General features: G+C 41.0%; 1 protein-coding gene across 3 annotated transcripts; it reads right to left on the reverse strand.

The window, feature by feature from the left end:
• Window positions 1–10592: 10592 nt before the first annotated feature.
• tank (TRAF family member-associated NFKB activator) lies at window positions 10593–18539 on the reverse strand. Of its 3 annotated transcripts, none has more exons than XM_079562788.1 (8): window positions 18277–18539; window positions 17298–17439; window positions 17090–17198; window positions 16882–16949; window positions 13392–13444; window positions 13184–13302; window positions 11596–12005; window positions 10593–10771 (listed from the first exon to the last, which is right to left on the reverse strand). In XM_079562788.1, the coding sequence occupies exons 2-8, from the start codon at window positions 17394–17396 to the stop codon at window positions 10601–10603; spliced, it is 1029 nt and encodes a 342-aa protein (XP_079418914.1). In that variant the 5' UTR covers window positions 17397–17439; window positions 18277–18539; the 3' UTR covers window positions 10593–10600. The 3 variants fall into 3 exon arrangements, with proteins under 3 accessions (XP_079418914.1, XP_079418912.1, XP_079418913.1); XM_079562786.1 differs by having other exon boundaries at window positions 16882–16952; XM_079562787.1 differs by lacking the exon at window positions 18277–18539 and adding an exon at window positions 18005–18270 and having other exon boundaries at window positions 16882–16952.
• Between the last annotated feature and the right edge of the window lie 6454 nt (window positions 18540–24993).

A 24993-nucleotide genomic window follows, 5' to 3' on the forward strand; every position in this document is an offset into this window, starting at 1 on the left:
GACATTTTGGATATAACCAATTTCCTTTTCCACGGAGAAGGTTAATGTCGAGTAATGGAATTTTTCTTTCTAGGACGCTTTCAGAGCATTTCTAAAGTGGTACGCCTAGATTATGTATCAAAGTGTTTTTCTGGTGCCTTGTGTGAGGATTTTGCAAAGGACAGACGCCTAATTAATTTCCCGTGTCAAATGTGACCCTTTCCCTCACCCAGTTCAGAGACTGTAAATTACCACAAATCATGGTTCGTAATTTCTTGGTAATAAAATGGAGACAGGTTTGCAAAATGCATTATCACTTGTTATCCCTAGTTACCATATGTCCATCCTGTAAATGAAAGCGCAACCACCATTCTGATGTGTGAGCCCTTTATTCAGATGATGCAATGATTACAATAATAGGCTGTACATGTCATTTTTTTGTAATCATTATATATTATAATTTCTTTTATAATTTCCTTTTGCACTGTCTGTCACATATTACAAGTTAGCCAGATTTTTGTTTTGTTGCACTGCAAGTGACAATAATGGTCGTACATTTTGGCAATAGTATTTTGTGGTATGAAAGAGGCCCAACAAAGAGTGTGGGCTCTAGCAACAAAGCAACATCAGGCAGACTGTCCCTCCCCGAGCTGACAGCTGGATCATTGGACGCTGACGAGATAACACTTAAATGCAAAGGTGACGGGACAGTGTCTTCAGAGCCAGATGGATCGATACGCGGCCTGGCTCATCATATCCATCCGCGGCAGTGGTTCTTTGGCCATCTTTGTTCTCACCACGCTCCCCGGATCGGCTCTCGCTGTCTGGCGCGTGGTCTGCTACGTTATCAATGAGCAGATTTCCTTTCTTATGTTGCAGATGAAATATTGATGCATTCAATTTCACAAAACAGCCCAGGAGCCCAGACAGGACCCGCAACCTTTCTACTTAATAAAAGACTAAACGAGGGAATGGAGCTCCAAAACTGCAACAAAGCAAGCTGTGAACTACAGCTTGTGCTCTGCGAATGTTCTGCAAGGTGTCGTGCGAGAACGGCCGCACAAAAGAAAGAAAGAAGTGCTTTTTTCTGAGCGGGAGCCTGGAAATCAGAGATATAAATGATCAATGAAGAAGCATCTTGTAGACCTGTCAAAAGGCCTACGTGAAGCCCACTTGTCCAAAGCGTACCCCTCTGAGACAGCCAAGAAGTCCTGTAGACCGGTTAGGAAAAACTCGGCAAGTTGCCTTGGTGACCATCCAGGCTGCACCGACTGGCACTATCACTGTTTTTCCCATCACCCATCTACATCTATACACTTAAAAAATCTTAACCTGTCGTTCAAATATTCAGCAGTGGCTTTAGCTGCAGAGAGGTAAGGAGCATTGTTGAATAATGCAGGGAGACAGGGATCTCCCTGAGCGGGTCTCTACAGGCATCACTGAGCAGGTCGCATCCATCACAGTGACATCATCATTCACACAGCCAGATATGACAAGACAGTAGTACACTACTCTGTGCTCCAGCCAACTCTAAAGCAGGCAGTGGTGTTACTCATTTAAACCAATCTAGCGGCCATCTGTTGATGCTAAAATGCTTTGACTGCCATTTGAAACCAAGCACCAGCAGTATGGCTTCATTGCCTTTTGCTGCAGCTAACATGTTTTGGAGAGAAAAAATGATATCTTGCGAGACATTCACATATTCTCTTTTACCTTGTGTGATTGTGGTGGGCGTGTAAATGTAAAAGCCACAGGGACAGCGTACTGAAGGAGGAAAACAACATGGAGATGCAGCAGCAGCAGGCCCCTGCCTCGTAGATTAGGGCACTGGGAGCACTTTGCAGGTTGTTGTCACAGGTATGACGACAGAGAATTGGGCTTGCTATCCCCAGGTTACTCAAGGTGTGAACAAAATCTGCAGCCAATTTGTTTTGCGCACATCTGAAAAAAACACAACAGGATTATTCTTCATCTTCGCCACGGCTAAATCCGACTCTGAAACGCCCCCGGGGCCTGCCTTTGTTTTTATTTTTTACTTTGATTTGACACATTCAACAGCAGCGGACCTGCTGTACATGAGAGCTGGTATGCTCCAGTTCAACGCACCATTTCAACCAGAGGCTGTGCATTAAACCAACTATTAAACCGTCTCAGAACGAAGCCAGTGCAGCAAGCTTCGCCACATCACAAGGACAAAGGGAGAGTGTGAGCATTGGCACAGGAATGACTGATCTTGAGGGAATTGGCAAAGACCAACAGCAAGCAAGTGTATTACATATGGCGTGCCATTTTCACAGCTTCCACAAAGAGAACACAAAAAGTGTTATATCTCACTAAGGCTAATAAACAACGGCCAGATATTGTGAATGTGATCCGCTCTGTAACAAAGACTTTAGGTAAGGCAGCGAGGGACTTGTGGGCTCATCTGAGAGCTTCGTACAGTGCACAGTGATCTGTGTTGTCTTTGCAGGCTAAAGGCACTAAATGAAGCCGTCCTCCCACTAATCCTGTGAGGTGTCAGTCAGGGAACGGCCTGCCAGGATGACTTTCAGCTCCAATCAAGCCAGATGGTTTCTTAACACTGCATAAATGAATTGATTTGTGCTCCAGCCTCTCTAACAAGGTTCTCATTCTTCTAAACATGACACCAAGTGGTCATGATGAGAATAGGAGAGCTCTGTAATATCCATATGACTAACATCTTTGCTGTGTTTGTACCTGTTATGTTGACAAAGTGTTAGGACAAGGCCTTTGTCGTCACCACTGTACACAGCTCACACCTTCACTGTTGTCTGCAGCTACTCCAAGCCTCTACTCTTTATTCCTATTATTAGCTGGATCACTGCACTTTTCTTACGGTGTGAACTGCTCTCAATTACAAAGCCATCTTTCAATTATTGTATATTGTTAAAGTATCCGCTAATGAATTGTGAAACTATTGTGTTATGGTGTGATTGTGCTAGAAACATTCTTACTTGGGCACCTTTTTCAATTACGTCCAAGTGATTTTTTTTTTTTTAGTCATTAAGCATTTGGTGCAAGATGTCCACCTTGCACTTAAGCAGAGGTGTTTTTGCAGTTGCTGTTAGCGGCCAGTATCCCGGGCCCCAATGCAAACCACTGCTGCATGTAAGAGGACTCGAAGGAGGACACACGAGCGAGGCTGATTTCCACTGGGGAGTTTGATATTCACACCTGAACTGGGTGTTGTTTGGGAGCCTGATAAGCATGTGTGAAACCAAAGGGGTGACGAACAGACGACGAACAGACCTTATACCAAGACAAATCTTTTGTAAGGAGGACAGTATTGTTTTCATGTAAAACAATGAGAATGGACAACGCTAATCAGCCTCGGTGTATCTAAGATACCAGTGAGTGTCTAATTGAAGCTGCACATGGCCATATGGGCATGTGCAAAAAATAGATTGTCCAACAAGTAGGCTCGATAAGGACTGAAGCGGATCGCAGAAAGAAAATATTTCTACGACACAGCACAAAGCTCCAATGAGTAGAATTTACAAATAATGGTATAAGACAAAATCCTTTAGAGTGCAGGAAAAGCAGAGACCTTATCATTACTGGATCAGAGGCTGAAAAACAAAGTGCACGGGAGTCTCTCCTCCTCTCTCTACATTGGTGATGTTCAGAGGCAGCCTGTTATTGGAGGTGTTAATTGGCAAATTCAGTACAAGTCAAGAGCATGTTCCCTGTCGTCCTCGCCCAGTGAGGCTAGGTCATTAAACCTAGAATGGATTCTTTCATGCTGCCTTAACCCTTGAATTGCAAGTTACCATTCTGCAAACATCCCCTTGCTCCATCCCACAAATCCACCCCCATGAAGAAGTCAAGAAGAAAAACAACCCACTGATTTTAGACTACAATACAGTATGGTGATATGACTGCTTGAAGGATATAGTTTTCTTCAAATGGGCAGTCAAATGTTCCTAAAAGTTCATAAGTTGAACATCTCCAACATAAACCCGAAGACCAATAGTGAGCAGTTTGCCTGACATATTCAGAAGAATAGCGGCCTGAAGCTCCAGTGCTTTTGTCTTGCTGCGCCCGCCTCTCTCCACCAGCCTCCTCTGGGGTTGTGGGTGCGATCTCACCACTGCCTCTGTCATCACTTGCTGTGACTGCCAAATCTGTGCTCCAGAAATCAGGGGGCTCTCAGACCAGCACCGAGACAACACACACAATGGAGGGAGACCGTGGCAGACATGCACACGGTTTCAACACGTTTAATCCAACACAAAAGTCAGCTGCGCCACTCGACGCATGGCGAGACAACTGTGAGGTGATACTCGCCACTCCACCAGAGCTGGCAGCCGCTCGTGCCAACGGTGACCAGTGCACACACAGTTGAATATGCTGCTTGACTAAGTTGTTAATTGTCTAAATGACATTGATGTGAAGAGGCCGCTGCAGCCTTGTGACCTAATCTACTCACTGTTCATCTGTTTGCTCTCACTTTTATCTCGCAATCTCCCTTTATGTCTTCAGCGATGGCATTGGCTGGCAAACATTGTTTCAATATTTACGTGAGTAATTGTTGAGCATGATGACTTGCTCAATGGTATTTGAACAGTCTGTCCGTAGCTCAAAATTAATTTTAAAAGCACAAAAGGAAGGTCATATTTGTAGATGTACTCACTGTGTTATGTGGCTTTCTATAACGTTATTAAAATATTTAATAAAAACAAAACAATGAGGAAAATGTATAATTTATAATTACTGGAAATGGCTTTGCTTTAACCAAGACATTTTCTATTGTTAATGGTCCTTCTTACTGCCTTAAAAAAAAAGTAATCTGTTTTGTTTTTCATATTCCCATCCCAATGTAACAGAAGCCAAATTGATGCTTATTCTTTTGGAAACAATACAACGTTTTTAAAACGAACCCTATTTTAGTCACTCTGAAGCCTACCTTTCATTTTGCTTCAACATATGTGTTCTATTTTAGCTCAGCAATACCATATGTCTTCATAAAAGAGCCCTTGAATGACTGCACTGCATTGGCCTATTATTACACAAACACAGAACAACTGAAACTGCAGTAAAATATTCACAAAATAATGTACCACCAAAATGTGTGAAGAAGAATCGAAGAATCGAATATAGCCTATCTTTAAAAAAAATGAATAACCAAATAAATTATTGTTATTTTGACGTATTACATAATATTAACATAAATATAAAGCTACAAATTGTGACTTTTTAAAAAACCTTTTACATGGTAACATTTTTGCAATTTTAAAGAAATGTTTCTCCTATGAAAAATATGTACAGTTCTTCAATGCTGTTTGTCAAGTCGAGAAATGATTATTATTATTTTGTCTGCCAGTGGCATTTGCACCACATTGATGCTACGAATTGCACACCGCCATTTTATTCCCAATTACCATTAGAGTGTGGCTTATTTTACTCTTTGTGTGAGAACAAGTAATTACACAAACTCAACGCTCTCAAGCACATTATAACATCCAAATTCTAAAAAAATGGCTTTGACGACCCTCTGTGCTCATTCTCTTATCTCGTCTTTAGCTGGAAGCGGTTTCCCCCCGGCGGCCCGTTGACTTCCCTTATTCCCACTCGCCTCCTCTTCGCCGCCGCAGCCACCGCAGCGGCAGCACCGGCCGGGGGAAAGCAGGCAGCGCTGATTAGCATGCCGTAATGATGGTAAGTCCATTGTTCTAACACCTCCCCTCTCCTCCGCACCAATCTGTCACCATTCAGCGGGGCTAGGAGCTGCCTCAAATGCTTCTCTCCACAAATGAGACGGATAATTAGTTGCCCCTCACGAATGCCGCACTCTTCTCACCCCTGATTGCTTTCACCTTCTTGCTCCTGGCAATTTTGACACCTTGTAATCAGCCTTCTCCATCTCAATCCATATCTTTTCTTTTTTTTTTTTTCTTCTTTTCAATCTTATAACAAATCTGGTGTGCCCGGGAATAGGAGCTCAGAATTGGAGCCGCTTGTGAGACATTGCCTAAGAGGTACTGTTCTTAACCTCCTTACCCCTGCCTTAACCGAGCACATTTTCCCCAGTTCGGCTTTACCCAAATCTAAACGCTTACAGGCCTCATTTGAAAGCCTAGGAACTAGTGAACGTTGTCACTTTTTGGACGATATTTCTGCTTTTTGTCACATTTTTGCTGCTTTTTTTGTTTCTTGTGTGTTGCGCGTTTGTCACTTTTTGAAGTTTTTTTGTCACGTTTTTGATGCTCTTTTGTCCCTTTTTTTTAACCTTTTTTTGTCATGTTTTTTCTGCTTCTTGTCACATTTTTTTATGTTTCTGTCATATTTTCTAGGCTTTTTTTGTCACGTTTTTGAAATTTTTTGGCGCATTTTTGTTCCTTTTATGTTGCGCTTTTGTCACTTTTTTTTTTACATTTTATTGTCAAGTTTTTTCAGCTTTTTTCACATTTTTCCTGCTTTTTGTTTCTTTTATGGTTCGCTTTTGTCACTTTTTCTATGACTTTTTAATGCTCTTTTTAAATCACATTTTTATGCTGCTTTGCTGCATTTTTGTTGGTTAGACGTTTCTTATTTTCTGCTTTTTGCCGCTTTTTTATTGCGTTTATCTTTTTTGTCATGTTTTTGTATCATTTTGTGGCTTTTTTTTGTCCCCCTTATGATGTTTTTTTTTGGGGGGGGGGGGCATTTTCATCCTCGTAATCATCTAATTTTTGTCACTGTTTTGAGAGGTCAAAGTTCACAAGAGCGCTCTATATTAAAGAAAGATGAGTTCAGGAAATAGTCAAGCCCAACTTTTAGTTATTAGTTATCATTATATAACTAAAATCAGATACATTTATTTTCTGTTGTTGAATATTCAATGATCTGGCAACAATTAAACACTGAAAATGGAATCGTTTGGGTAAAGTACACTTTACCCATTGAATATTCAACAACAGAAAATAAATGTATATGCTTATAGTTATATAATGATACATGGCCTAATGAACTAGATATAAGTTAAGGAGGTCTAAAAACCATCTGAACCCAGTGCAGGGAGATGAAAAAATACCCGAGCTGTCGGCGCGAGTTCCCTGTTCCAAAAGACGTTAAATGACAACATAATTATGATCAAACAGCTGTTCAGAATCCCTCAGAGGACGAGCACGCAAGCTGCACTGTGTCGCACTCATCACGGAGTAAGCAAAAATATCATTAGGGATGAGCTTAAGAAAGGCGTGATGATGAAACATTAGCAGTTTATGACTTCTATACTGTATGTACGAGACAGACGTGCAATAACATCACATTTACTAAAGGAGGCGATAATAGAAGATGGACGAGGATATAGATGGTCTTGTTTGGTTTATGAAAATCTTATTCAAAAGTGAAATGTATGTAATTAAATCCATGGTAATTGGTATTAACACCTCAGTATGATAGGTAAATCAATAAGGCTGTTTTTTTAATTTGCAACAAAACAAGACTATTGCTATTAATTAGGAAGAATGTCCAGATGCGAGGTTGCAATGCACTATTTTTGATTTTCCAGGTTGTTGTTGTTTTTTTTTCCTTCTGTCTTAAACGTAATTAAATGAATGCACTTCAAACATACACATATCAAAGTATGTAACTGTCACGTAAAACTTTTGAGTATAATGAGAGAGACTCTAATTGGAATCTTCTCAAACGTAAATGATAAGCTCAACTTTTGGAATGTTTTGCTTCCAATCGTTATACTTCGCCCGTTTTCTTTTTTTATTATCGCAAAAACTAATCACCTCTGTATGTTTTGTAGTGTGTTGTAAATTAGTGATGGGTGATACCACTTCTTTTTTTTTTTTTAGCAGTACGATTCCAATAAGGGTGATGGTGATGGCCTTTCAATCAATAACCATTTGTAAAGCTGGTTATTTATATTTATTTTATTATTAACATGAAATAAAATGTTAATTTAATTGGTTATTTACCTATGCCAACATTAAAAGGGGTATTTTGGCACAGAACAATGATGTAAGTCCTTTAGTGCCAATAATTGCTTCCACGCCTTTGATTTTACTTATGGTAATTAGTATCGATATTCGTTTTCCGGTATCAATCTTTAAAAAAGTAGCCATTTGGTATCGATAGCTATAATACTATGGACTCTATCCGCCCATTCTTATTATACATTAATAGGGATGTATCAATGTACTGTGTAGTACATCCTTATTCATGTATAATACATGAATAGGGATGTATAGATTCTTATAGTATAGCCTATATAAGAATCTATAGTAGGCCTATATATAGATTCTTATAATAAGAATCCATATACTATATACACTGCAACTACTACTACTATGCTACTATAATTAAGAATATTTTATTCTAATATGAGTAATTTTGACTTGCAAAGTAGAAAAATCTGCCAATAGAATGAGTAGTTTTGTACTTGAATGAAGAAAAAAACATATCTATCAAGTCAGATTAGATTTATTTTCTAATTTTTAGCGAAATAAGATATTTTTTCTTCTTCATTCTTCATTCACCAAATCAAATCAAGGGCAAACTTATTTCAAGCAAAATTGACCTATTTTTAGATTACTTTTTGTCGTGTATAGGCCTACAATAGATTATTATCTATTTATATACATTTTGACGTGGGGTTGTGCCGGCTCAGCCTTCTCCAGCGTCATGGGTTCGAGTCCCAGCCCAATGATTTGCTGAATGTCTCCCCCGGTTCCTTTCACACTGTGCTGTAATACATAATAAAAAGAAGGGGAGAGAGAAAGCTTGTGGGAATAAAAAAAACAAAGTTACTTATTACACACCTAGTATCTGATAGACCTCATTTCAGCACAAAAACACGCGCACACACACACACACACACACACACACTGTTCTCTTCATGCAATCACTCATTAGTACCAAAATTAGCCGCACAACATCACATATTTTACACCTATCTCAGCTATTATTACCGTGCCACGCTCGGCGCCAAACGCAAACTGCAGGTTCAAAATGGCGTATCAATCAGTCGCAGCAATTGATAACAAGCAAACACTTTAGAGGGACGCGTTGTTTGCGGCGTTCACACCAGCTCGTCTAACCGGAGCTCGTGTTACCAGCCCATAGCTAAAAGGCTGCAAGGTCCCCTCTGCACATCGCCGCTTCCTTAAACATTGTCACGCTGAATAGTTCAAATCAGCACCATTGTTCGCAAAGGTGTGAATAAATACAGCAAAAAGTCAAAAGTGAGAGTTGCCAAGTTAAATTGCGCAGGTTTGGTTGCAGAGTAAGGTGTAGTAAATGGCCTTTAGCACACGAGAATGTGAGCTCGAGGAAGCTATAATGTTATTCATACCAAAATGACTGCGAAACACATACTTGTATACCAGTGAAATCTGCCATCACACTAAATAACTCTATAATTAACCTGTTACCTGCATTTGCTGCTGTTGTCTATATACATATATACACATTGTTTATTCAGAGTTAAAGTGCATATGACACATTCGACACATGTTTTGCTAAAACATAGTCAACACAATTATATTTAAGATTTTGCTAAAGATTGTACCCAGTTTTCTTTAGTTTGGCAATTTTTGTGACGCGGACAGGAAGTGACATAGATGAAGGACTACAGTTTTAAACTGTTACCGTGCCAACCATGTTAAGTCAATTGGAAATGAGTGAGTCAAACTGCAGTGGAACTTTACCTTTATCTGTCACTTCCTGTCAGCAGCTTCAAAATTCAAATAATACCTTTTCTGCTATGCTAATCATTTTATTAAAGTTGCTGCTTCACTCAAATAAAATTATAATTGTGTGACTGATGTTATCCTTCGAAATAAGTCATACTTTCAAAAGCATTAAAACCTAAGCTAATTTTCCTATATCTTGTTTATTAGCCTTTTTTTTTTGCATGTGTTATTACTAGTTTATGAAACATGTTGCACAAAAAAAAAGTACTTTCCCTGACAGTGGCAGGTAAAACTACACCGATTCTGAATGTGTATGACGGGTGTTAGAGTTTACGTTTTCAAATCAATATTTCACTGTGCACACACACGCTAGCAAGAATCCCATGTCTTTCAGAGCACACTTGTCGTGGATCAAACCACAGTGTTAGCAAGTTTTAGTCCACATAATAAGACCCCGGGGAGGCAGGATATTTTGTTGTTTACGAATGTCTAAGAAAAATGTCCAGTTGTTTCGTTTTGCCAATTGCAATCATTAAAAAAATAAAATAAAATGTAATGCCAAGTGCCAAACAGTGTCATGGCAATAGTGCTTTTCAAAATAAATGATCAAAAAGGGACAAGATGCTAAGTTCGAGACCATCCGATGAAGTCAAACTGGGTTTTTGTAAACATTTAATAGCATCCGTATTCCACATATTTACACTATGCATTAAAAGCAATACAGTAATTCTTTGAAAAGGAGTCAAAGGTCAATTGATTTGCGTCTGTTCGCCAAATCCTCATGATGTAGTATTAAAGTGGGTAAAGTAGTACAAAAATAAACCGGGCAGAAGAAAATGTGTGTGTACCATTCAATTCTTCAATATTAAATAAATGTTTTCAAGTCTCATGGCAGTGTCATTTCAAATCACGGCGGGCCCCCGGACCACACTCTCGCACGCACGTGGTGGTGGGGGGGGCGTGCTCTGTCTTTGTCACTGGCTGCTGTCGGTTTTGGGGGAGAAATGCGAGTAGAGGTGCATGTTCATCCGGTCCGGGGGAACGACGGCGTGGCAGAAAGCGCATTTGTCGGGACTGCCGCTCTGAGGAGACGCCAAATCCATGCCCACTTCCACGGCGTCGCACAGCTCAGGGCTCCACAAAGGCTGCAGGCAATAAATGAAAAGGAAATTAGATCAATAAATATGTTTTATGTATATGTGTGAGCATAGATGGTCGTCTGGCACATTCGTGTACATGTCGCAAGGACAACAGTTTGTATGATTATTCATGACGACAGAGCTTCAGTTTAACATGTGCATTTGATTGGACAATTCTCAGTGAAAATTTATGAGCAAGTATTATGCACATTGTCGAATGTCTGTGGGATGAAATATGAAACCCATATTGCAGGCAGTTTACCACACACACATACTGCACTGAAGTTATTATAGCCAAACAAAATAAGATTTATTTTCATCAAGCTGAACAGCCTTTGATTTATTTAGCACATATCTTTTACTGAGCTACACTTTGAAGAATAGTTTGGTTACAGTTTGTATTCCCAAAATTACATGTACATCATCAATAATATTATACATGCGTTCTAAAATCTGCAAAGTCACCAAAATAAAAATGGCTGACCACTCTTCTTAATCTATCACGTGCCATTCATAATGTTTATGAGGTATTTACACACATCAGCAAATAGTCCCTCATTTATCCGTCGTACTTGTTTCATCAGCTTCGCACAGCGTAATGGGCTTCCATCTGGCTAACACGTTCCCTCAAATATGCCAAATATAACCGGAGCATGCTGAAGTAAAAAAAAAAAAAAAGAAAAAAGCCGCTGCACATATTAATACAGTTAAGCAGGGGAGATTTATTTTTTTTTGGGACTTCACACTGTTTCGCTCCTCCATTAGCGAAGACCAATCAGAATCTGATAATTTGCTACTAGTTTTCTCAGACCTTCTCACGCGATTCTCACCTGCTGGGGTCCCCGTACGCTCTCCTGTGAAAGCGAGGATGAGGTGGAAGGGGCGGGGGACGTGGGGTAGACAAAAGGCAGGGGCAGCTCCACCGACTCCTCCTCAGTAGTCAGAGCCAGTCCCGCGACTACGCGGCGCTCGGGCGCGCTGTTCAGGAAGTCGTATTCACTGTCCGCAGAGGGGGGGAATTTCACGCTGAATTTGGTCAGAGAGTCCAAGTCCCTGTCCTCCGGGTCGCCGCCCGCGACGCCGCCCCCACCGCCTCCACCGCCACGGGACGCGAGGGAGGAAGTAGCGAGTGGGATGTCCACCACCGGAGTTCTAAGGGCGGAGGAGGAGGAGGAGGAGAAAGGTCGCTCGGTCTCGGCCGTCCGGTCCGTGCACTGGATGGGCATGGAGAAGCGCTGATCTACAGGGGATTCATTAAAGGGAGTCATTAAAACGAGAAGCACGGGTCAAAAACAACAAGAGCTCCTTGAATTGCTGCACTATGTGAAGAAAGCTGATAATTAATGTTTCAAAACAATATACTGTGAAAATATTAAAATTAAGTAAGTATAAGGTGACCTCTCATCGCACTCATCACACAAGTGCTTATACAGAGAAATATTATCCTGCAAATAAAAAAACATTCAAAATCTGGTATTTACACTGACTACCTTCTTATTTGACCTCAATTAACAAACCGATTTTCAGTTCGGAATTAGGTTAACTACACCAGGGGTTCCCAAAGTGGGGGTCACGGTACACTGAAGTCCCAGATAATGCATATATATTTTCAACATGTATGACATTGTGCTTAATGTATTTTGAATTAAAACCAGATATTTTTGTGAAATTACAAAGTATTCAAATAAACATTAATAAACCATTCATTAAAGAGCACATGACAGGTTTTAATGCTTTTGAAAATATGACTTATTTAGATGATAATATAATAATAATAGATAATAGATAATAGATAATATCAAGCAGTCATTGTCATTTTATTTCAGCGAAGCAGCAATTTTAACGAAGGAATGTCGAGAAGAAAATAAGACTTAACACGGACGGCACGGCAACAGTATCAAATTGTTTGCCTTCATCTATGTCACTTCCTGTCCAATAAGGAAGTGGAACTATAAATATCACAAACTAAAGAAAACTGCGTACAATCTTTAACAAAATCTTAAATATAATTATGTTAACTATGCTTTAGCAAAAATTGTGTATAATGTGTCATATGCACTTTAAATGTTATAACGATAATAGGCCTTCATTACATATTACAGTGGGAATGTCCTGAGCTATTGGTCTTACACTTACACGAAACAATATTTATAATTCTTATATCTTGAAATTATCTTGGAATCCCCATTTCAGTGCTTTTAAGGACATAAGAAAAACACTTTACATATAAACTTACCACCCAATAAAAACATACAAACATATAATGGCGACCCTGAATATGATCTGACTGGAATAATTGGATGATATAATATTCTAATCATCATTTTTTTCAGTTGTGGGGACATTCATGAGCCACGGTGAGCTCGTATATGTCGCGTGCAGCTCAAAACAACATCAAAAGCCACTGAACAGATTTACCATTGAATGCATCGCTGCCGCTGCTGAGTCTCTTCAGTTGGTCTTTCTGTCGTCTGGTCAAGGACTTGATATTCCAAAACTTGGCCTGAATGGCTTCAAACGCATCCTGCATGTCTCGGCTGACAAACACAGATAAGATCGATTTGACGACTGGGTGCTTTTATTCATTTTTTTGAGTAAAACAAAACAAAAAAAAGAGCACACGTACCAATCGACTGTAGAGCTGGTCGGCAAATTACAAGGAACTCCACCAGAATTATCCTGACAAAAGACATTTATTACATTTTAGCTGTGATTTTTTATGTGTCTATATTTGTTGTAAAAAAGGCTTCGATGACGCTTTGTGCATAAGCCGTGTCAGTGAGGAGCAGTGAGGCCCAGGTAGGTGTAACACGAACTGGGACGTGATTTTATCCTCTAGCACCATCTGCTGAAGCAAAGCGTGGATACACCTTGTCCACATGAGACCAGCAACGTGCAGAAAACAGGCCGGCCATGCAGTAGAAAAGCAATCGCAAATGCCTCACTGATATTCTAATGAGATAGAATTACAAAGCATTTCACAATATACAGTAATTAATAAGATAATGGGCCCATGTAACCACACTAGGGTTGGGCGATGTCCCCTTAATTGGCCGTTGACGATGTTTACAGTGAACCATCGTGATGGACGATGATATCGTCCATTTCTCATTATAAGCATTTTTTTTAAAGACATTTGCATAGCCTATATATATGCTGCATATTACTATGTATGCTAGGAAAATGTGAGATTGCAGGATAAATGGATCTAAACTAAACATGATTTGAACAGAGTCACGGACACGACTTTTGCAAAAGAAATGTGTTAAAACTTGTGCGCAAAGTCTGAGAGGAGAACGACTCATTCAGCACGTCAACTCCAAGGCTCTTATCACATTAATACAAATGTAAATCGGAGCTTATTATTTGCATTTGCTCAATTTTAACGTAATGTTTAAGAAACAGTGGGTGAACGGGACAATATTTTGAAGTTTGCGTCGTAGCTACATTTTTGAAGCCGCTCCACGCGCCGCCCGGTCCGTGAGCTCTAACCTCTTAACTCCTGCTTCACCGCGCCTTTCTCTCTCCTCTCTCTTTCTTCTCTCGGTCCTTCGTGAGAATAGTCCACGAGCTCAGCTAGCTCCGATGTGAGAGCCATCTCATTTTAAAACGGTTTAAGTTTCAATACGCAGCAAAGCAAAACAAAACCACGCGCTGTGAAACTCTGAGCTGCAGAGAGAGAGAGAGAGAGAGAGCCCCGCGCGTCATAAACAGAGCAGCTGCGTCTTTACGTTAATAATTACGGCTAACACATCGTGGCTTCTGGCTTCTGGCAGGCTACTGACGCTAGCGCGTTACATCAGTGATTTAATTTACAGTGCAATCCCTGCAAAGTTTGTAGGTTTGCAAGGCCTACAGAAGACCAGTGCGTGTTTTTGACGGGAGGGGGCGTGGCATCACGATGGTGGCGCTCCATCGTGATGTTGCTCATCCATCGCCGATGGACGATGACATCGTCCATCGGCACAACCCTAAACCACACAATACAAGCTAATCCCTCGCCTGACCCGCCTGACGCCTAGTCAAATGTGCTTAGTTAAATGATTCCACACTGACTTCACTCGTGGGGAATAGAAAAGTATCTGGGAGAGATTTGACTTATTTAACTCAGATTTTAAAATGGCATCACATTGTACAGCGTTTGATCTGTGCGCTTGATGCTGTAGTAGTTAGGGTTGCAGTGTTTCCCCTCAAAATCTCTATATACGTATATAAATCATAACTTTTTGCTTCTGATTATCCAGCATATAAAACTAAGGATGCATGATTAATCACAAATGAATGGAAGTTGCATCTTGGAATATTTCTGCACATAAAAAGTCAGTGATGCCGTGTTTAGGCGGCTGTCAAATGTCAAATATGTTTTCGATAGCATTGTAAATGTGCGGTATAATAGTGTAAGCACGCTGCGTTGAGCCGTTTTGCAAATTACAACAAAACAAATCAGTTAGGTGTTGATTTGATCAATCCGGTACGTGCTTCAATCATTTATTTTTGTACTTCAATTATTTACATGCCAGAGCAGATTATAAATATCGAGTAGAACTAATGAGTGTAATGCAGCAGAGATCATGGCAAAAACACTTGTACTTGTGGAGCAAAATAGGTTTTTAAATCCCTTAACCCCCACCTTAACCGAGCAGGTTTTCTCCAGTTTGGCTTTACCCAAATCTAAAAGCTTCTTGGGGGGAAAAAAAGCATCAAAAGAGCGGCGAAAACGAGGATGACAAAAAAAAAAGGCGACAAAAACACAATAAACAACACAATGAAAAAGTGATGATGGAAAAAAAAAAGAGCCACAAAAGCACGACAAAAATGTGACAAGATGAGACCGACAAAAACGTGCCGGAAAAGCAAAAATAAAAAAAAGTATGAAAGTATGAAAACTCGACAAAAACGCTTAAAAAAATAAGGCAAGAAAAAGTTACGATCAGTTTTGTAGCTCTTAGCTTTCAAATGAGGCGTTACTCTGTCCTATAGGGTGTAAACTCCAGGCAAGAAGCTTTTAGATTTGGTGGTGAAGCTGAAGAGGAGAAAGGTGGCGGTTGACATAATTATCATAAAGTAGAAAAAAGATGATTTATTTATTGAGGCATCCCTGCTCTATAGGGATAAAATGTGTTGTTTTTGGACTCATATAAACATGTTCTGAAATGAATGTCAGTCTTCAATTAGTTTAGTCGCTTCCCACAAGTTTAAAAATATGCACCGTCAGCTGAAATTGGATTTCAAATCATAAAAAAGGCAGTGCTTGTCAGACATACAAGCACCCGAACATTGAACCATGCCATACCTTTTACTCAAAATGATGAGAAATATTATAAATATTTCCAGAACTGCTATGAATTATAGATGCTGAGCAATTTGGCAAAAAAAAAAATGCAAAATTAATCTCAGCACAAACAAACAATGATTGCACAATGCACAAAAACGTCCACTGTCTCCTCCAAACACAGAATTGATTGATTGCCCTTGACTTTGTAGTAATTTCCCAGCCCTACTCTCAGAATACCTTTTTTTTTTACCGTCATCGTCTGTATAAACAACTGAACGCAAATGCAAAAGTAAAAGTGACGACTCTCAACAGAAAGAAAACGGAATCGCTGACTAGTTGATTATGATAAAATAAATAACTTACTGTAACTCAAGTGTTAGTCATAACGGGGACACTGGGTCTACCATGCAGGACTACAGCAAAACTTGCTTTCGAGTTGTGTAATCCAGAGTTCAATATTTAGCTCCAGTGATGAAATAATGTTCTTTCCTTCATGTCACAGCGGGGGTAAACTGTGTAGGCTGATTCCGGTGACACTATACAAAAAAAAACAACAACAACATTTGCACAACTTCACTGGAGCAGGACTGGTGTTAGCCTGGCTGACCACCAGAACAGCGTGTTCCTTTGAAAAAACCCCTGTCCTATCACCCCGTTTCCATGAGCAGAAGAGGAAGCATCATCTGTGCACAAGCAGAACTGCAAAGGCCACAGGAACGGAGGAATTCATGTTGGTTTTTCATAGCATAGAAAGCAAGCTGGCAGCGCGGGCATAGCCGTTTAGAAAGGATAAATCGTTCCAGCTGATTTCTGAGCATTGAAATTGCAGTTACTCCCCTACCTGATACGGCAGCTTCTTATAGGCGCCGATGCCGTCGTGGAGGTGTTCACCAGCTTCACATTTCATCTCTGCTGGAATAAAACACGAACAAACCTGATATTAGCGTTGGCCCAATGATGTGCAAAAATCGGGACCATTACGTCGTGTCCAGCTATTGCAATAAATGCTTTGGGCTGTACGTGAAGCTACGAAAGGTTTTCTCACTCACCTAACGGCTGCCTGAGATCTGACAGTTTGGCTTCGAGGACTGAAATGAGCCGCTGCTGGTCCTCGATCTGCTTCTGAAGTTGACGAGTGTAGCCCTTGTAATACTCCGTCTTTGGGGGAACACAGAGTATAAGTTTATGTGAGTTTGGTGAAATGACGATTTCCGAAATGTGCCGCGCCAAAACCGGATTAAAATTGTATGTATGTACCATTGTCTGCAGCTCCTTTTTAGCCACTTCTTTTTCGATGGAGACCTGACGATAGGCTTCGAAGGCTTTGTTGAGCTGGTCTCCAATGTTCCTTTCCATTCCGTGTGCTCCGCGTTCATCACTGACATAGCAGACATGAGCCCTGCAACAGAATCAAGCCAAAGCAAAGGTTTTTAAAAGATGGAAAGTGCTGCTTTAAAACATTCACAAAAATAAAATAAAAAAAGAGTTGGGCCTGCAATTGCTCTACCACTTATTCAACTTGTTTCACCTAGTTACAGATGTCCTGCAGGGAGTTACTTGGACCGGATTTCGTTTGCAACAATTATTTCGGATTCTTTTACAAAGAAAAAAATGTCATACTACTTTACTTCACTTACAACATACTTGAGTTGATTCAAGTATGCAAACAGAATGTTGTACACAACGAACCCATTGACATTTAATCCACGCCCATGATGAATCTAAAATTAGCTCCTGCTATTGAAAATAGTTATTCAAAAGCAATTAAGAAATGAGAGCCTCCATAGTTGGTCCATAGTTGATTGTTGTTGCAAAGCGGCTATGCCAAGAATGACAGAGCACGTCTTCCTGCACGTTATTGTAAAGCTGATACTAAAGTTATGTAAAAAGACCACATAGGTTTTAATGACATTATCCATGAAAATATGAATAGCATTATTTGATTCGCCGAGAGCTGATGATACCTGTCAGTGACCCTGCAGGGCAAAGGCAGCTGCAGTGACCCATAGCAAACACACGAGAAAGGCAGACACTCTTTCGAAAGCCAGAGTCCAATCCACCAAGTCGTGTTGAGAAGCTGTTCCTCAAAGTTCTGCGCTCTTTTCACCTGAATCCAGACTCCAGACTAGTTCGCTCGCCACCATCTCAGCCATGATCTCAGCCCATTGATCTGGAGAAGAGTGACTCCACAGAGCGCGGAGTTTACGCGGCTTTACGAAAGTCAGTGTCCCCTTACCTTCATTCGAGTGACTGCTCCAGACGAAGAGATTGTTTTGACACCACCACAGTTTCGTCGCCTGATCTCGAGATGCAAAGTTAGTTCGCTAGAGAGGATATGGCAGTGTATGTTTTACATTGGGAACTTCCCTCGGGGAATCCCCGGCCCTGTAGACTTCCGCCTTTACCCGGGCCCAGCCAATCAGCGCGCCGCTCGAGGACAGCCGGGTGGTTAGCTGGTTGAGGGTTCTTCCAACCTACGCGTCTGCAAACCGACTGTTCTGCTCGTAGTTCTGCTGTGAAAACTCCAACAAAATCACTTTATCATCTTCTGTTTTCACAACACATTAACATTTACGTCAAACGTGCGTGCTTCTATCTAGACCGTGCTACTGCAAACTGCAGACAGAGCGAATGCATGGGTTCAATTCCAAGTGTAGCCTGTAAACACTGAGGCAGTAGCAACAAAGTTATAACATGTTTACAAATGTGACAGTTTATAAACCTCACCAATTTTGGAGTTCAACTGGACAATAAAGTTTGCACATGCGCAAAAATATGCTCCATTAACGACAAAGCTGTTTTGACAATTTAAGATGACATGTCGATGTGCATTTGCCTTTATTAGGATCATATCTATTGAGAAGTTAGACATCACCATTCATTTAACAGGCTTCATCAAAAATAGACACTATAGTCAACTTAGCTGTATAATAATGAGTATAATGTCCCAGGTGCCTACTGCCCGGTCGGCTACAGCTGTTGTGCTGAGCTCTGGCCAAAGAATTTCACAACCATATCAGCAGGGGGCATCTCGGTGTTTACCAGACAGTGTTCCGCATGTGGCAAGCAGTGCCATCAACGCAAATATTGATCATGTCTGATAAAGATTTAGTTGCTAAACAAAGTGTAATACGTTATTTAAATCTGGTTATAGTTTGGTTGATAAGGTCAATAGACAAAATTCTCACTTGTACGACTACAAAATCCAAAGACATTTAATTTTCCTTGTGAGATCTTTTTTTTTTTTTTTTTTTACCCAGGCATTACTTTCTGAGGCTGAATACATCCACTGAATGTTTTTTTTTTTTTTTTTACCCTGTCTCATTGCATGCCCTGAGAGCACACAGAGAGGCCAGTAGGGGGCAGCTCAGAGTGTTTTTTGTTTTTTTTGTTCTTTCTTTCTTTCTTCCTTTTTTTTTTGGAGCAAGTACAGGCTACTTCAGAACAGATCTCCTGAGGATATGAAACCAAGAAGTACCAGCATCATAAACAATAAGTATGTATCATGTTAGCATCTAAAGGCACAATGTGCTTACTATTCTCAGTTAAAGCACTTTGTTGTGCGCTTGTTTCTTACTTCGCCTACTTATTTTTGTGATGAGAAAAGAAATTAAACGATTAAAATGCTCAGAAGGCGCGTACAACAAAAGTGAACGCAAACATTTTAAATAAAAACCTTAACCTAGTAATGCAAATAACACATAAAACACTGAAAATGCCATTGTTGAAGAATACAACTTTCCCTGCCCTGTTATGTTTATTTGCACACTGCAGATCTGGTGTGAAAGTCACTCACACCAGATGCCTCCTCCCGCCCGGGCCCTCCATGTGGCCCGTCTCCCCCAGAGGTCATCTGAGGATGCCCCTATACCAGGCCGCGCTCTCTGATCCTCGCTGGTATTCGCCCCCCCCCCTGTGCCTGCTGGGAAAGACTTACTGATGTCACGCTGCAGGCTGATACAAACAAGCATAAATCTCACGAGAATTCCGACGTTCCACTCTTGCATTTCTCACATATCTCACATTCTTCTGCTTTGAGCTCGCAGTTTATGATCATGATCCCCCCCCCCTTCCCTCCCCTAAACTGTGGGGATCAACGTAATATAGCACTTTCTGATAGGGGTTTTAGTGGCAGGGTGGGTTATCTCCAAAACGACGAGGAGCGCGGCGGTTCTAACCTCTCTCAAAGGCATGTCTCTGCGTCCCCATATGCAAGAGACTTCACTTACTCCAGTCTCACATGTCTCTCAAAACACAAATATGTCATTCAAAACACTGTAGAGCTGGCACAGACTATTGATCCTTGAGTTGTCAGTAAATTGTAACAAATAAGCCAGTTGCCTTGACACTGAATATTTGACTTGCCCCTTATAATAACAGTCCCTCGCTGGCGGGACCCCCTTGATTTGTGTTCTGTTTTATTTTGTGAAATCTATGCGCAGATTTTTCACAGGCTTATGGCAAAATACACATACATACTACATAGCATTTGGGAACTAAGGGAACAGACTGGACGACGATCCTGAGAAATCTATTTTCATGGCCTATGTTTTCAATTTTCACGAGGTCAAACATACTGGATTTGACTCAGGAAAGATCGTCGAGAAGAAAATACGGTAGCCTATTTCCTCGCAGAGTTCTGTTGATTTAAACGTTGATCAAATGCTGATCAGTGACTCAAAAACAATATGGCAAACTCCCATGATACGCCGAAAATGGTCTTGTGTCCCACGTTTGCGCTTCGACCCGCCCTGAGAACTACTGGTGTGGATCGTCGTTCACGGGGGCCTGTCGTTGCATCCTTGGCCAAGAAACTTCTCCTTATGAACTGTGCGTGTGTGTGTAAGGGAATTAATGGTATGGTTTGGTGTGGTCAGAGGGGCCGATGGCACAGATTGGCAGCATCTCATCCGTTAGTCTACCCAGGGCAGCTGTGTCTCCCATACCGCGGAGTATGGAGTGAATGAGTAATGACCACAGAATAGCACTTTCATAAACTGGTGACACAAGATTGTAAAGTGCAATACAGTGTAAGCCATTGTCATCGTTATCAACATATATTGAAAGAAGAATTATACATGTATTTGATGAAATAGCTACTACTCATCAATTATTTATCGCAATTTGCTATTTATAGCTAATTTGTCCGAAATTCTGGGCCATATATTTTACAGATAAGCTTAACCCAATAAACATATCGTTAGTCAAAACACAATGAGTGCATGAGGGGCCCACATTTATGTAAAAAAAAACGACTCCTCTAGACCCTTCTTCAGTCTGGGCCCTTAGAATCGTCCTAACCTTCCACCCCCTTATGACGCCCATGCTAGGGTCCCACATCTGATATGTAAATGAGGGGCTGTTGCATGAATAAAAAAAAAATGCACACATGATAGGGCTGCTGATCTGACTTGTATCTGTTACTCATTTTGCACAAGAGCAAACGCTTGGTTAAAAAAAGACCCACTCTGGCTCTTGGACGGGGAGCACATCTGAAACTGTTGACATAATTCTGTGAAGCTTCACTAATTAATTTTGAAGGAACCAACTTTATTGGATGGGTGGTTAGTGGTCATACTCAAAATGTGCATATTTTGGTCGCTAGCGCTAAGTTACGCAATATGAACATTGGATTGCTTTGGGGCTTGGTTATAATTGCCTCTGTTGCTACATAAGGTTGGCCCCTGTCCATCTTTGCCCCACCCATTACCTCTGTACAAGATATTTAAGTGGCAGGAAGTGCACAGCCCAGTGTTGACAGAGATCCTTCCGTGTGACATGTGGAGGGTTAAAGCTTGATGACAAATACGCCTCTGAGTCTGTGTGATTGTTGTGGCTGACGGTAATGCATGGGCCGGCTCGCTGGAAGCACTTTATATAATTTATGAGTCACTCAGGCAGAGTAAAGGAATATGTTGGGTACATTCAGTGGAGAAATGAAAGCGAGAGATGGAAGATGAGTAAGCCGGTGAGGGAAAGGTTAAACTGGTGGGGATGACCACATGAAGAGATCTGGGCAATTCAGACATTCTTTTGACATTACTTGTGGTTCAGCCGCACTGAAGATGCCAGGCGAGGTGAGAGTGCTTTCTCTTCCGATATGTACAGTAGTCTTGGGCAATATGCTGGTACAATATTCCCTAGTTTTATATTTCTTCAAATTCTAAAACTATACTGGAACATGTAAACAAAGTGCTCAATCCAATCTCACATATGAATTAAAGTGATTTTTCCTTCTAAATCCCCCTATGTAGTGTCCTATCCCATCACTTCCAAGGGGACATCTTACTAGAGGGAGGAGGAGTATGGGGGGGTGGTCATAAATTTGAGCGAAAGGGATCTCCAGGGAAATGCTTCGTCCCATTTGCCGCGCTCCGAGGCAGACATCGTGGAGATCTGACCCGCCCTTTGTCCATCAAAGGGCATTTCGGTACGAGCTTCCCCCGCATCCCCCTCCATGATACGTGCCCCCATATCTCCACAATTAACAATATGAGTGCGTCATTCGTATGCGCAGGCCCACCGCAGACATGATCTTCTTGGTGTTCCCCTGGCAGGCGCTACCGTTGTCCCTTTTCATGCACGGACAGTAGATTCAAAGAGAGTACACCTTTTTTTTTATCCCTTTGTTTGAATCAGAAATGGTTCAAAATGATATGTATACTTTTTTATGATTACATTCAGGTTTAACGATACAGCAGTTTTCTTAATCGTGATAGGAATTTGCAACAGATACACGTTTTTGAATGTTCAAAGTTAGGTTGCTAGGTGTGCAGACAAATGAGTGGCATTTCTACATCGTGATTATCTGTATTGGTTCAGTCCGGAACGTTTAGGATTCTGTTTAGCTTTTTTAAGGGATATTATCGAGTACCTATCGTAGATTTTTTTTACCAACTTAAATAAAATGTGTAGTAAGTTTCACCTCTTAGCATTTTCTCCATTTCAGCTTTACCCAAATCTAAAAGCTTCTCGACTGGAGAGCAACAGTGTAATGACTCATTTGAAAGCAAAGGCCTACAAAACTGACTTTTCGCCGCGTTTTTGTCACAGTTTTGAAGCGTTTTTTGTCGTGTTGTAGTGATTTTGTTGATTTTGCATCTCGTTTTTTTTCCGTTGCTTTTTTGTCGTGGTATTTTTTTTTTGAGTTTTCGTCACCTGTTAGTCACCTTTTTGTTGTATTATTGTTGCTTCACTCGCACGTTTTTTTTCTCACTTTTTGTAACTTTTTTTCCGTTTTGCTTTTTTGATGCACTTTAGTCACTTTTATAGTTGCTTTCCGTCACTTTTTCATCATCGTTGCTATCTTGACGCTTTTTTTTTTTCCTCAATAAGCTTTTAGATTCGGGTAAAGCCATATAGGAGAAAATATGCTTGGTTCAGGTGGGGGTTCAGAGGGACCGACTACGTTTTGGCCATGTTCAGCAAACAAACAATGTGCTGTAGGTCTGCAGAAACCCGAGAGGTGGCCTATGACATGCCAGGGGGGGGGGGGGGGGGGGGGGGGGGGGGGGGGGGGGGGGGGGGGGGGGGGGGGGAGAGGGGAGGGGAGGAATGCAGGGGGGATCGGATTTCAAAACTGGCCTCAAGACAAAAAGAAAGTGGGATAAACGTGATCGGATCGTAGGAAACTACACGGCGCCATTTTAAGGATCTCGTTTTTTGGCCCCCGCTGGTTTGAGATCCCACGTCACTGCGACATTTGGGCATGGAAAAAAAAACAGGATGTGTCAAAGCGAACCGCGGCTTGGAAGAAGGTGCATTGTTTTAGTTTCGGGATCTGGCCTCAGGGACTTCCTGCTATTTGTAGATGGGGTGGAGATACGCTGTGCTGTGCGGTGTTTTATGGCACTGGGAATTTGTGAGGATTATATTGGTTTCATCTGGCTGTGTGGGAATCGTGAGTTGATTCATACGTGCAAGAATTATTCACGTCTTGGTTCATGAAAAAGGCGTTGAAGCACAATCTACTGAAGGAAATAAAACATCTTTGATACAAAACTCATGAAAACAAATATTCATTGAGCATTTTGGCGTGTTCCAAATTGTATTCTCATTTATGATCTAAATCTATCAAGCCAAAAACTAGAGTGTGGGGGAAAGTTATGTTTTTCTAAAGTACACGGAAATGAGATGTGGCAAGCGCTTATCATCAGTGGTATCATAAAGCCAGCAAATGAGGTAATAGCAAACTAATATGTGCTTCCTATTATTGCGACAGTGCTTTGATTAGCGGTAAATTCAAAGTACGCCTAGTAACAGAGTAAAAGAAGACCTCCCGGCATCACACTTCCTGGCTGATAGTTAGGGGAAGTTGTCTCCCTGTCTCTGTTGCGCAACTACTGCATTGCAAACAACATTTACAGTGCATGATATAAAATACTTTCATGACACACAGTAAAGCTACCCCTTCGGATACTCTCTTAAATATAAAACGTGATGAATTGAGCGTGTAGCTGTTCTGACAAGTTAGAAACGCTAATTCCATGTGAGCGCTCACTTTTCAGCTCAAATACACGTCCTGCTAGATTAATCCTGTACTCATAACTCTAAATGCGTATAGATTACTCCACTATGAGCTCCTTAAACAGTGCACACAAAAAGTCATTCATGCGGCAGGCTTGTCCTAAAGCAAGTTCTGACTAGACAGTAGCAACGCTGTATTGGGTCCCGAACAACAGGCCATTCTGCTGAAGTTGGCCCCGACTGTAATGAAATTGGTGCGTCTATCTTAAGATTGTAGGTCATCTAAAATTCAGTGTGAATGGAACCAAATTACAAAGCAAATGGTCTTAAAGTGGAAAGTCCCGAGCTGACCTGCGAGGCATCAGGAGACGCTCTTCATTACTTTAGCTCATAAAAGTTTTATCAGCAGGAGACTAGAGCTTTAGTGCAGAGGGCAACAGAAGAAAAAGGTCACGCATAAATCAATTAGTGGTCGGAATGTGGCAGA

The sequence above is a fragment of the Gobius niger genome, assembly GCF_951799975.1.
Source record: "Gobius niger genome assembly, chromosome: 9".
Classification (NCBI taxonomy): Eukaryota; Metazoa; Chordata; class Actinopteri; order Gobiiformes; family Gobiidae; genus Gobius; species Gobius niger.

Bases quoted from the DNA above. Each gene is read 5' to 3' on its own strand.
- tank (XM_079562786.1), bottom strand. From the start codon at position 17,396: ATGGAAAGGAACATTGGAGACCAGCTCAACAAAGCCTTCGAAGCCTAT. The intron at 12,006-13,183 runs GTAAATCTGTTC...AATCCCCTGTAG, and splicing joins CGGCAGCGATGCATTCAATG to ATCAGCGCTTCTCCATGCCC. The intron at 10,772-11,595 runs GTGAGAATCGCG...TATTGCCTGCAG, and splicing joins GCGTACGGGGACCCCAGCAG to CCTTTGTGGAGCCCTGAGCT.